Below are 14,379 nucleotides of genomic sequence, written 5' to 3' on the forward strand. Positions count from 1 at the left end.
GAAGGGAGGAGCCTGGTTTTGGAGGGGACGACGTGAGGATGAGACGCTCGCTATTGGAAGGTGCTGATCTACTCGGGCCGCCGTAGAGTGAACTGAGGGGTGGGGGCGTGCTAGGAAGCTAAGGTGCATTCTTTAGGTTCGGCGCCTGAAGGGGAGACAGTTGTTGATACCAGAGGGAGTCAGCAGGGGGCGCTTCTCTCAGTGCTGAGTCCATTGGCACCGCAAGGCGGGAGAAGGGATGTGTGCTGTGCCCCCAGCTTGTAAGAGTGGGATCTAGCACCCTACAGGATCAGCAAACCTGTGATCTCTGTTCCTTTGTGAGTGTGGATAACTACAGACTGACCCACTCAGACTTTTCAAAGTCAACCAGAGTGTTGCCATAGTAAACAATATACAAAAACTCCTCTCTGGCACTTTTTGTCCACAGGTCTCAATACACTTCAGGTGAGAGCTGCGTGGAGCCGCTTGCATGCCTCCCGCCTAGGAGCCAGACCTGCTACTGGCCACTTCTGGGGTGCAGCACGGTCCGCGGTGCCAGGACAGGCAGGAAACCTGCCTTAGCACCCCCGCTGCACCACTGACTGGGAGCCGCTGCAGGAAAGCCTGCACCCCAATCCCCTACCCCAGAGCCCCCTCATGCACCCCAAAGCCCTCATCCCCACCCCACAGCCTGCACCTCCAGCCCAGACCCCTGACCCCCTCCTGCACCCCAACCTCCTGCCCCAGCCCGGAGCCCCTCCCACACCCCAAGCCCCTCATCCCCAGCTCCGTTGGGTCATGAGCATCAACAATTTACTTCAACTGGGTCTCCAGAAAAAAAGTTTGAAAACCACTGTACTAAGGTATATCTCTGACTCTATTTTATGGGAGAGATGTACAGCATGTGGCGCGCGGGGGGGGGGGGGGGGATAAGGGACAGAGGTAAGCTTGCTTGGTGTATTTAAACCAACATTGCTAACTCAGTTTTATCTCATCTTGCAATATTCACTATTTTAAGGCCCAAGCTAGTGCTTTTTATGTAGCCTGTTGTAAAACTAGGCAAATATCTAGATGAGTTGATGTACCCCAGGGGTACACAATCCTCCTGGATCTACTTTAGCAACAGATTGTGAACCTCTTACTGTGACTGGTAAGCAGTTACTCATGCAAATAATTCCACCGATTTCAGTAGGACTGCTTATGTGAGTAACTACTCACCAGTGTCAGTAAGGAGTTCACAATCTGACCCTTAATGATGCTGATCATCTGTTCAATGTGTAGCACTTATCAGTACAGTTTAGTACCTTGTAACAGTATACCCAGATGATGTTAGAAATAGAAACATAAATAACAGCATTTTAATTCCTGGTAGTTTGATAAGAATATAAAAGGTAGAACAGATATAAAAGTCACATTGACTGTGGTGCTTGCTGTTTTCTACTTTCCCCATTTCCATTTGCCTGATTCGCCCAAAGTTCAGAAATGCCCTCGGGAGTCACAGCCATAGCATTCTTGGTGACCGTGAAACTTCTGCCCACTAGATGTGAAAATGAGCCTGGTACAATAAACATGTAGGGCCAGATGTAAGCAGGTGTAAATCCATGTAGTTCTATAGACTGCAATTGAGCAACTCTGATTAACACCAGCTGAGGATCTGGTCCTCAAAGAATAATAATTGTACCAAGAGAAAAATATGATCCCTGCTCCATAGAGCTTATAAGCTATGGGGCTGATCCCCCAAGCTATCTATGTCAGGAAGTCCCATTGACTTCAGTGGGAGTTCCTAGTGCAGTGGGCTTTCAGGATTGGTCCATAAATCAAACACATACAATATGGTTCAGATACACAGTTTACTCATTGAGCTAGGGGCCGACTCCCTCATTTGGGGCTTAAAGAGTTAAAAGAAGTTAAAGAGTCTTGGTGGGACTGAAGGTTGTTTTTTTTCCCCATTTGTATTTCAATAAAACAGTTACAATCTCTCACTTTCTAACTTCTAAATTCTTGTACCAAATATTGTTAATTAATTTTGATTATGAACTATTGTTACAAATACTTTGCCACCAAAACTGTGAATATGCTGCACACTATGGCCATTTGAAACTTCTTGGCAGCAGCAGGGATAGAACCCAGATTCCGCTGCTCCAAAAGCAAAAGACCTTGCAGATGAAGCTAAAGACAGGATCTCCATTAGCTATGAGTAATATAGGGCCTATGACACACAATTGAGCAATTCCAATTCTATCTGGCAAAGGATATACATCCACCTTAGCCAGTTTATTACAATATTTATTTTTTAAATTTTCATGTACAATGCTGCAGCTCTCATGTAAAACCCAGTACCATGAGGGCTATTCAGTCAGTTACAGGAATTTTGAGAAATAACATATACCCTTTCTCTAAACAATTACAGGCATAAGCAATTCGAGATTATTGCTTAAAATGCTTTATTACAACAGACATACTAACATGTAAACTGAATAAATAAGTAGATTTTTTTATATGTGCTCCACTGACATCTCCATTAAAAGAGAAATAATTTCTTTGTGGAAGATCAACAAATTCTCTTGATAAATATGCAATCCTGTTTTATGTTTTTGTTTTGCAGAAGCATCTTCCTATGCAAGAAATGCAAAGCAGCTCAGGTCCCTCACCCCCTGTACTACAGGATCTTATGGCAACTTCACCTGGTTGCTGTGCTCGTGCAAGCTGCACTTGGATGCACTGGAGGCTACTGCTTCAGTGAAAGCGAACTTCTTTTTCATCTTCTTTAAATATGCTCAGGGTCCCCAGCAAGAAAGACCGATCTCCGTATAATCCATGCAGCAGACTCTTTGAGATAAGAACACTTGGAGGTACTAGATTTGCGAGTGCGCATGTGAGCTAAACGGAGGGCGGTAGATGGCAGACCCAGCTCCCAGCAGAATTGTCAATGGGAACAAAGGAGGCTATAAGGATCTTCCTAATCAAGGTGTCTATTTTAGGGGGGCTGATCTTATAAATCTTTACTCACATGAATATTCCTTACTCAGGCAAGTCGCCTCATTGTACAAACTACTTAGATGAGTAAAGGCTTGTGGGATTGGGTCCCAAGTCTGTATATATAAGACATGTACGGAGAGCTGTCCAAAGGATGTATCAGAAACTCATCAGAGCAAGGCAAAACACAGAGCCAAATCCTACTCGCCTAACTCGTATGAGCAGTCCCGCTGAAGCCAATGAGACTCAGCCCATGGGATTTGGCCCATTCTCTACATTCCAATCCCCCCGCTAATATAACATAGTTACTGGCACCACTTAGTGATGTATTGATAGGAGGAACCTGGCGAAATCCCCTGGTCTCTATCCCCTGGTCCTGGGCTCTAGATGTTCAAGACTCCCCATCAGGGGATGTACAGTCTCGTACACGGTGCTGTGCAGTCAGTTTACACTGGCATTTGCTGAACAAACCTGTGACCCACTGGGCTGAGCACAGGCCGGGGACCCAGGAGCTCCCAGAAGCTAAAGCTGGCTCTGCCAACAGCCGTAAGGACCTTGTCTATTTCACCAAACTACCCCGCTCTGCCAGCAAAGGTATCCGTTCAGCAGGGGCGAACTGGGCTGAGCAGAGCGATTGCAGCCCCTACAGGAAGCTTGAGCCCTGCGAGTCTCCGTATCCGAGGAACTGCGTGTGTGTGTGTGTGTGTGTGTATAGAGTGTGTCCGCCACGCTACGGGATCGCGGAGGAGTCAGTTCCTGCCACTCTGTCGCTGTCTCTGTGTTGCGCTGGGTTGGGGGAACGGAGCAGGCAGCCATGCCTCGCTTCGCTCAGCTGGTCATGGGCCCGGCGGGCAGTGGGAAGGTGAGACCGGCCCGTCCCTGCCTTGTACTGGTGGGGTATTTGGGGGTGTAACTGGGGAGTGTGGGGGTAACGGGTAGTTGGGGTAATGGGGGTAGGGGTAATTGGGGGTAACGGGTAGTTGGGGTAATGTGGGTAATTGAGGGGCATGGGGGTAATTGGGGCAACAGGAGAGTGGAGTGACTGAGGGGTATGGGAGTAATTGGGGTTATGGGGTATTGGGGTGCATAGGGTAACTGGAGGGGTTATGAAGGTCTATGGGCGAAGGTAGCTGCAGCCCCAGCCTAAAAGCTATTCAGTGGAAGTTGCCATGTGCCATTGTTGGAGATTATTGCAATTTGAAATGATGTAAAGAGGTGGTGACTCTTCAGAGAAAATGGTCCTTTTAAGTAACCTACAAATAACCCTTTGCATTGCACTTGCATCACTCCTTTCATTTGAGGATTGGAAGGTCCTGTACAGAGGTGGTGTTAGCCCCATTTTACAGTCAGGAAAACTGAGGCATAAAGGGGAAGTAACTTTCCAACATATGCAGCAAGTCAGGCAGAGTTAGGAATGGAACCTGGGAGTTCTGATTCCCAGCCCCTTGCTTTGACTGTTAGACGGTTGCCTCTCCTTTCAGCTGTAAAATTGCAACACCTTTTAGGTACTTTCAGCTGCATACTAAGGTTTCTATTTCAATTGCAGAGCACTTACTGTTCCACCATGGTCCAGCATTGTGCAGCCATAAACCGCTCTGTGCAAGTTGTTAACCTAGACCCTGCAGCAGAATACTTCAATTATCCTCTGATGGCTGGTGAGTTGTGCTTGGGATCACTCTTTCTTAATTTCCCGTACTCTCAGAACTGCTGAAAACAGGTAAAGAATATAACAATTCTTACTCAGGATGAATCAGTCTTGAACATGGAAGTGTCTTATTAAAAGGTAAGAGAACTCAAAATTTAGTTACCTAAATTTAACCTGTCTGGATATCCAAGCTGTTCTGGTTTGATTGACAGCACTCTCCAGATTCTAAATCTGATTTTGTTTTATTTTTTTTAAAACCTAAGTCAAGGAGCAATACATTTATATTTTAGACATTTGGAGGCAGTATTAGTAGGACCTACAAAAATACTCTTCCTGAATCTGCAGCACTATTTAACAAACTTCTTAGAAATAGTCAGCTTCATTGTTTCCCCTGTATATTCAGTGAGTGAATCTTATTGTTTGTTTGAGGTTTTTTTTCACATGGCAAAAGGGAAAAGAAAAATGCTTTTAAAAAAAAAATAGGAATTTGTGACTGTAAAATCACAAAAATTGGCAAAAGGCTTGTGGGGATGGGGGAGCTGGTATAGCACCTGAAACAAATTTAATTGGTTGTGTTCGTTTTGAGAATTAAATTTGTTGTAGGAATTTACCTCTGGAATGTATGTACCCAGTGTTGAAAAAACAAACACACACAACATCTTTTATTCTAGACATTCGAGAATTAATTGAAGTGGATGATGTTATGGAAGATGACTCCTTAAGGTTTGGTCCCAATGGTGGTTTAGTATTCTGCATGGAATACTTTGCCAAAAACTTTGACTGGCTTGAGGATTCTCTTGGCCATGTGGAGGATGACTATATACTCTTTGATTGCCCAGGTAAACAAACTTCTGTACTCTGGTGTCCTAATTTTTTCTTATCTGATGTGTAACTCTTAGATGTTTTTTGCTTGTAGTGAAAATTTGCAGATAAAATCTTTTTGTACGGTTCAGTGCCAAAAAGTCACTTATTATTTTTGTATAAATCTATCCAAGAGCAAGTAAAATTATCTAAAAAGAAAGATCACACATTCTGTGCTAGATTTCACTAATTTTAATAGCAATATCCCATGCCTATCTGTTATAATGATATTTGATTATGAACTAGCATACTGGCACTGTCTCTGTATTAGTTTTACATTCCTGCATCTTAATTATGTATGTGTCCTAGGTCAGATTGAACTCTATACTCATTTGCCAGTGATGAAACAGCTGGTGGAGCAGCTGCAGCAGTGGGAATTCCGTGTCTGTGGAGTTTTTCTTGTTGATTCTCAGTTTATGGTGGAATCTTTTAAGGTATCAGTTTTAAATCGATTGTAACAATGAAGTTTATAATTTACAGAAGGACAATTAATCTGGGGAAGTGAATAACTATATTCAAAAGCAATCATAATGGTTTTTACCTATCTGGAACTCTCCATTGTTATATTTCCATAAACTTGAATATTGTTTATGGCCTAATGGTTAGAGAGAGGGGGTGGGAGGGAAGTGGGAGTCAGGCATTCTGGGTCTTTTTCCCAGATCTCATACTGCTTGCAGTGTGACCCTGTGTCACTCACTTAACCTGTAAAATGAGGAAAATTGGCACTTGGAAAATGAGGCTCTGGAAGTAAGGTCCAGGGACACACTGAGATACGAATCAGCTCCCCAGGAGTGGGTTGGCTTCTGACCTGGCAATGCTCTTGGACATTGCTCTGTTGTTTCCTCCTATGTTTCATATCTATCTGTCGCTAGTTTTGCCCTTCTGGTAAAATATCCAGTTCCTATAAATGAGGGTATAGGGGTGAGTTGTGTGGAGATGCATAGGGTTGGGTGGAAAAGGCAGATGGGGTAATTAGAAAAGTATAGTACAGAACAGGGGGGAAGTGAGGGTGGGGAATAGAGACACAGGCTATCCCTACGCTACAAGGTAGGGATGTGATTCTCCTGCTCATGTACACATACTCGCGCTAGCTCTCACCAAGTTAACGCAAGGATAAATAGCAGTGTAACCTCAGTAGCACAGGTAGCAGCAGTGGAGACACGGCTGAGCCGTGCTGAGTACATACTCACCCATTTTAGGTGGGTTTAAACTTGGCACACTTCAGCTGTGCCTCTGTTCATAGTCAAGCTAGCTTGATGAGAGCTAGCGTGAGCATGTGTATGTGAGCAAGGAAATCACATCCCTAGCTTATAGTGTAAATGTAGCCAAAGTATAGGGAAGGAGGCTAAGAATACAAAGCAGGAAAAGAGGGCTAACGGGTGGAGGAAAAGAGAAGAAAAAGAAGAAACACAGTATGATCTATCCTAGGGAAGAAAAACAGAGAGTATATTGTAGTCACTTTATGTGTGGGGCTTAGAGGAGTAAGAGTCTTTTTATCCTGGCTAGAAGGTGTCTGCTATATTTTTTCAAGTCCTTAGGATACCACTTACATTCTGCACTTGTAAGATGTTCAGCCAGAAGGTATTTAAAGTGCTTTACAAAGGAGCTTGCCCTTTTTAAAATAAACAACATTTAGAGCATCATTTATTAACTATTTAACTAACTGCACTCATCATTTATTATCTATTTCAAAGATTCCAGACCTAGGGAAGGTGGGTTTGTTACAGTTTTGTTGTGACACCATAGCTATATGAGGGTAGCATCACTACCTGCTTCCTTGTATCATGAAATGTAGTGCATTGTTGCGATGCAGCAGTAGTATATTTACTGCAGTGATTATTACTAGGTACCTTTTAAAAACTCTTAAGTTATTGCTGTATATTTGTGTGTCTGTATTTAACTGAATAATTTTTCTTATTTTGTCAGTTTATTTCCGGTGTCTTGGCAGCCCTCAGTGCAATGATATTGTTAGAGATTCCACAGATCAACATCATGACTAAAATGGATTTGTTGAGCAAGAAAGCTAAAAAGGAAATTGAAAAGTAAGTTTTGAAAAATATGTTGACACCTTGAGGCGAGATTCAGGACAAATTCAATCTAATGTCCTCCCAAAGTGAAAATGGAATCTCTGGGGACAACTTCTGGGGAAAGGAAGCCAGATGGAATTGTTACATTGTTGAGACATTTACCATGTAGCCTCTGATAATTTGCAACTAACTTTGTCAGATGATCTTCTGCATGTATGCATGTATACACATGGGTAGAGAATTGTCTTGGAGAACTGTAAGAGCCTTCTGAATCCATTTACAGAGAATTTTGCCTACATAGTTCAAATCCTAAATTAGAGGTCCTCCTGCTTCATTATTTCAATTATAGTCCTAAAAGTCGCAATTCTTCAACAAAAAAACTCCAAAAACAGACTCCAACGAGAAACTGCAGAACTGGAATTAATTTGCGAACTGGAAATCATTAAATTGGTCTTGAATAAAGACTGGGAGTGGATGGGTCATTACACAAAGTAAAAACTGTTTCCCCATGCTAATTTTCCCCCTACTGTTACTCACACCTTCTTGACAACTGTTTGAAATGGGCCATCCTGATTATCACTACAAACGTTTTTTTTTCTCCTGCTGATAATATCCCACCTTAATTGACTAGTCTTGTTAGAATTGGTATGGCAACACCTGTTTTTTCATGTTCTGTGTGTGTGTGTGTGTGTGTGTGTATGTATATGTGTATGTGTATATATATATATATATATATATATATATATATATACACACAAACCTTCCTACTGTATTTTCTACTGCATGCATCAGATGAAGTGGGTTTTAGCCCACAAAAGCTTATGCCCAAATAAATTTGTTACTATCTAAGGTGCCACAAGTACTCCTTGTTCTTTTTAGTGAAAATATAGTCCCTTTTCTTTATATGCAAATACCAAGATCTACATTTCTCCCATAATCTCTCCAAAAATGTTTTAAATATTAATTTAAACTATAAGTAGAAAATTAAAACTTTAGTGAGTTTGGTACTAGAAATCATAATCTTATAAACCATGATGTTTATACATGTAAGAAAACTCTATTTTTTTAAATAGTGTTTGCAAATATGTTCCCTTCTAAAATTAATTAATTAAAAGTACAAAACCACAAGCAATTGTGGCAATGATTTGAAGGTACCATGCATTATTCAAAGCCTTGATGGATGTTTTTCTAATGTTAACAAATACTTTTTTTAGGTATTTAGATCCCGATACGTATTCTGTGATTGAAGATTCTGCAAATATAATAAAAAGCACAGTGTTCAAGAAACTGACTAAAGCTATATGTGGATTGGTAAGTGATGTATTGGTGTTTTATCCTAATATACTTTTTGAAATTCAATCCTTTATAATTTACAAATATTACAGTATCAGGGTTAATTTTTCTGCACATGCTTCTTTTTATAGTATCTAGAATATTTATATCTTTCTCAAAAATGATGTTTTGATACAACTGATTTACTAGTATTGCTGGGAGCTAGAGCAGTGGTTCCCAAACTTTTTTCCATCAAGGACTCCTTTAGCATCCGACACTAAATGTCCTCAACCCCTTCCATTTCCAGTGCTCCCAGAACACTCCTGCAAGTGTGACCTCTCTCACAAGGTGCATGGGAGGTTACACTGTGCAGAGGATGCTATATTGAGAACAAAATGGAATCCTCCAGGCAGCAAAAGTGCCAGAATGCTATTTCAGTGCATTCTAGCCTTAGCTCTAGGGACTGACCCCCGCATAATGCATGGTGAACCCCCAAAGTTCTGGGGACCCCACTTTGGGGACCATTGACCCTAGAGAATTCTCAGACTCATTAATGTAAATGCTGACAAATTGGATTTTTTAGCCTAGCGTTTCAGTCCAGCATCCAGTGACTACCTCATAAGTTAGGCATATAGTCAAGATAACATCTAAGTGATCCTGATGTGTAAGCAGTGTAGTGTAGTGAACTGAACAGAGGACAGGCAGGCAAGAGCTCTGGAATTCTAATCTTGACTCTGTCACTGGTTTGCTATGTGGCCTTTTATCTTGCTGTCCTCATCAGTAAAGCAACTGATCTGTTAGCGTCCCTGTCTTGTTAGAGTTGGTGTAGATTAATGCTTGGTGTTTGAAGTATTGAGTGTTCTTTATTATTTATTTATCACATCCTCTAAGAGCCATACTTTTGAAAACCTTCCTCCAGATTGATGACTACAGCATGGTTCGATTTTTACCTTATGATCACTCTGATGAAGAAAGCATAAATATTGTGCTGCAGCACATAGACTTTGCCATTCAGTATGGGGAAGATCTAGAATTTAAAGAACCAAAGGTAAAGCACTTTTGTCTTTTAAAATGTAAAGTTTAAAAAAAAAATTAAATGTAATTTAAGAGGGTGTTGGTGTTACTTTGAAACATGGGCACTGACACTGCCAAGAAGGATTTGTGCAGCAGAAGAGGAGCTGGCCGGCATTTTCAGCACTGAGCAGGGCAGAGTTTAGTTTATGAATTAACTGTGACATTTAACCTCCGTAATGAAAATAGATGGGTATGGAAAAGTTCTCTTGGCATAGTTCTGCAAGTTTGAAAAATGCATTCTGTGGGCTGCATTACTCATCAAACTAGGTTTCAAAATTAATGGAATCATAGATTTTAAGGCCAGAAGTGACCCTTGGGATCTTCTAGTTTGACTTCTTCCATGACACTGGCCAAAGGATCCCACCCAACAATTTCTGCATCAAGCCCATACCTTTTGTTCGAGCTATAGAATAATATCTAAAATATAGACTCTAATGAGTCACATGCATTACATTCAGATCAAAGCCATACTTAGTTTTCTTATTATTCAGATATTCATGAATCCTGAAGAAATAAATATCTGCCCCTCTTATTCCATTTTGAAATTCAGTTGTTCAGTACTCTTTAAATATACAGAATGCCTGGATTCAGATTTGTTAAACTCTAATCCTTGGATCTATAGTATCTAAGAGGCCTGTAGAAACCAGATTGCTTCTTGGCATTCCTTGTTACCTGTTTTATGGAATGTTGTGATTTCTGTTGCAATACAAATGTCATAGAATAGATGTAACCATAGAGAAAAATGGAACCAATATTTACTTTGTTTATTTTGTGGCAGGAAAATGAAGAAGATAAACCTGCTACTTTAGATGAATATTTTCAAGACCAAGTGGATGAGTAAAGAGCGTATATACCAAAAGAAGAGAGAAAATAGCCTGGTTGTAAAATATGCCTAAATAAGGAATCCTTCTCTGACTATTTGTGTGGTGTGTTTTTTGTTTGTTTGTTTAAATATCAAAACTATAACTTGAATAAATGGCTAGAGGAAGCCAGTCTCATGCATTTCCACATTATTACTTTAAGAAATAATTGTCATTATTGTATATAAAATACTTAGCCACAGTCACGGTAAGCTAAATTCCATACAGATAATTGCATTTCTTCTGTAAATGCTAGATTGCTTGAAAAATCTGGGGGTTGTAGAGGGGCACTGTCAAAATAAAAATCATATATATTTTTTTTCTTCCCCTGTTACTAGTAGCTTATTAGTAGGGAGAAAGTTTAAAAAAAATCTAGTTTACTTACCATTTATGCTGTTGGTTGACATTTTGTATTTCATTCATCTTAGACAACTAAAAATGGAGTAGTCATTTTCACTTTCTGGTTAGTTGTGTGCTAATTTAATGTTATTGGGTTTTGGTTCCCAGTACTGCAGAAAAATGTTTAAATGCCCCCAATAACGTGTTTTTGTAAACCTCATGAAAATGTTGAGATTGATATATCAATCACCAAATTCATACCTGTTATAAATTGATGTAGCTCTCTTGAAGTCAATGCAATTTTACCTGGTTATACCAGGTATGAATTTGGTCCATTAGGTTTTTGTTAATCTGCTCACCAATTATTTAATTTCATTTTAAACAACCTACATTATAGGCCTATGCAACCTGGCAGTGTCCATCTATCCTCCAAGAGATGTTTTTAAATCCTTAGCCAATGGCAAGTTCTCTGAAAGAGAAATCTGACTTTTAAGTGTTGACTTAATACTTCAGATTTACACAACTGTTCAGAAAGGTGTGAAAAGCAGTTCTTTGAAGGAAACTGTTGCTCTTGCAGTAGTACTCTGTACAATATTTAAATATGAAAAAAATACTTTTTCAGATGTTTATATTTCATTCCTTGACTATCACAATGTTTAATAAATTGTATGTATAGGAAAACCAACAATTCCCTTGTTTATCCTTCTAACTTCATTGGGATTTCTAGTTGGAAGATTCATCGGTTTCAGGAGTTCTCTCCTCATTTTAGCATAACCTTCAGACTAGCACACTTGCATGATATATTTTAAAGGGGCACTATTAGGTTGTTTAGGTCTGACACTGTTTGACCAAGAGTGTAAAAATGTGATGGTCACATGACTTCTCCTCAGTCATATATGCACACCACACAGAATGGTAGTGATATCTATCTGTCAAATTGCAGAATCCTGTGACAAAGTTCATCCTTCCCTCATCTGTACTCTGACCACTAATCTGTCTCCCCAAAGAGCTGTCACTTTAAAACCAACAAAACAAATATAGTGAGGTATAACTTTTCCACCAAAATTAATTATACTGGTTTGGGCTGCAGGACATGCAACCCTTAGTAGGAGAAAAGTCAGCTTGGAGATACTGGATTTTGAACCTATCACAGTAGTAAGCTTTACACTATTGGAGCTAACAAACTCTTTACAATGGGACACATCACTTCTACCGGTTTGTGATTCATCATGAAATATTGGACCTGAAAGTACAATGACATGATTTTAAGGTCATTTTTTTTTCTCTCCCTCCAAATCCCGAAGAGTTGGACAACATGTGGCATATACAGAATGAGAAGTCATACGGTGTGGTATAAAGGTTTGACACTTGTTTGGAATGACTTGCAAAACTCATTTGTGATGCTAGCATTCGTCAATAATGCAGCCACCCTAAACTCATGTTGATAAACATTTCATATCACTCCATTGTGTGGTTTACATAAACATATGCATTTAATCACTAAGAACGGTGGTGGTAAAATGCCTGTGCTCACATATTTGACTCATTTGATTATAAATAAGGAAATAAATAAAAGCAGACGAGCTAACTTGAGATGAATTGGATGTGTGACAACTGTAAAAGGACAATTAATAAAAGAAGAGTGAGTAACGCTATTTAAGTCACTGGGCGTTATGCTATTGACTTCAACAGAGACAGGGTTTCACCCATATTTTTCATGCTTCCAAGAGGGCATTTTAAAACTTCAGTTGTTGGTTTTATGTTAAAATACATGTGTTTTCCCATATACTGCTATATATTGTCAACCAGTGACACGTTACCAGAGCGCGTTCATTATATATTGCTCCTTTTATTATCTTATTTCAATGCATTAAGGATCAAATGAGTCTTTAGAGGCAAAACTCTCATGGACTTTGGTGGGAGTACTGCTTGAATAAGAGTTGCAGTATTAGTCTCTGTGTAATATGTGCTTTCAGGCAGCCTCCCCCAGCTGAGAGTCCATGAACAGGGGAAAAAAATAAAATCCTCTCGTGCTACTTAAAGTAACTTTTCTGCTGATAAAATCTTAAACACAGTGATGCCCACTTAAGAAAGAAAAGCATTTAAAATTGCCAGGAGTTATACAGGGTTGTCCATATTATCTACCAATAATCACTTCAGAGGGCATGCTGTCCAGGCAAGAATTTGGTACCAAATAAGGCAACTATGTATCGTGTCTAATGTTTATCTCCATAGAGAATTCATATTTCAGTGGTACTTGTATTAAACTTATGTAATAAAACCTTTGGTGCTTAAGTCCGTTAATGGCTATTAGCCAGGATGGGTAAGGAATGGTGTCCCTAGCCTCTTTTGTCAGTGGGTGGAGATGGATGGCAGGAGAGAGATCACTTGATCATTACCTGTTAGGTTCACTCCCTCTGGGGCACCTGGCATTGGCCACTGTCGGTAGACAGGATACTGGGCTGGATGGACCTTTGGTCTAACCCAGTACGGCCATTCTTATGTTCTTATGTACAGATACAAAATCCTGTATGCCTATAAACCCTTGTGTAACTTCATGCTATGGAAGCAGTCCCACTAACGTCTCATGAGTAAAGTTACTCATGTATTTTTGGAGGATTTGGCCCTAAGTGTTAATTGTATGCAAGTCAGACATGCCAAGTCTACTCTTGGATTTAACTGATAGGCTTATCAAATATTTGTTGGCTTTTTATATGTGAGCATTATTAAATTATATTCTTTGTAATGATCCATTTATTAACATTGCACACCATACATTTTTAATCACAAATACTTAAAAATAAATGGACATCTTCATGGAAATAATTATTTAATGCTTTAATTTAGGATTGTATTTGGATCATATCTTGTGACTGTCTCAATATCTACTTCTGGAGTTCTAAATGGTTCAAATGATGAGCTTTCTGTCACTTTCCTAAAGAGAGAATTAGATCATCTAATACAATACCATATTTATATTCATCTGTGTTTCCGCTTAGATTTGTCTGCTGATCACATGTAAACACCTGACAAAGTCCCCATAAACTCCCTTTCCTTTAATCTTAAGAAACTAGATTGCTTGCAGAGACTTTTGATGAGGCATGAAGTAGATTTATTTTTGTAATAAATGCCAGACTCATCTGTATCATACTAAAAGCTGGAATAACAAAAATATTTTGTCTGAAGACTGTATTTTTAATTTGACTTTTCAAAGGATTGCAATAGAATTTAAAATCCCTAGTCTTGAACCTAGTGATCATGTCATGGATGCACTCAGTTTGATACAAGTGTTAAATCACTATACTTTCCATGATGAGAAATACAGCACTTTACTATAATAGTAAAA

General features: G+C 39.7%; 1 protein-coding gene across 1 annotated transcript; it reads left to right on the forward strand.

Moving 5' to 3' along the window:
* The first annotated feature begins 14 nt into the window (after nt 1-14).
* On the forward strand, nt 15-11,721 carry GPN3 (GPN-loop GTPase 3). Its single transcript, XM_005298674.5, has 9 exons — nt 15-76; nt 2,585-3,817; nt 4,502-4,610; nt 5,272-5,439; nt 5,771-5,895; nt 7,388-7,503; nt 8,703-8,799; nt 9,680-9,808; nt 10,613-11,721. Exons 2-9 carry the CDS (start codon nt 3,770-3,772, stop codon nt 10,673-10,675), a joined length of 855 nt encoding a protein of 284 aa, XP_005298731.1. The 5' UTR covers nt 15-76; nt 2,585-3,769; the 3' UTR covers nt 10,676-11,721.
* Nucleotides 11,722-14,379: the final 2,658 nt, after the last annotated feature.

This window comes from Chrysemys picta, chromosome 15, assembly GCF_011386835.1.
Source record: "Chrysemys picta bellii isolate R12L10 chromosome 15, ASM1138683v2, whole genome shotgun sequence".
NCBI lineage: Eukaryota > Metazoa > Chordata > Testudines > Emydidae > Chrysemys > Chrysemys picta.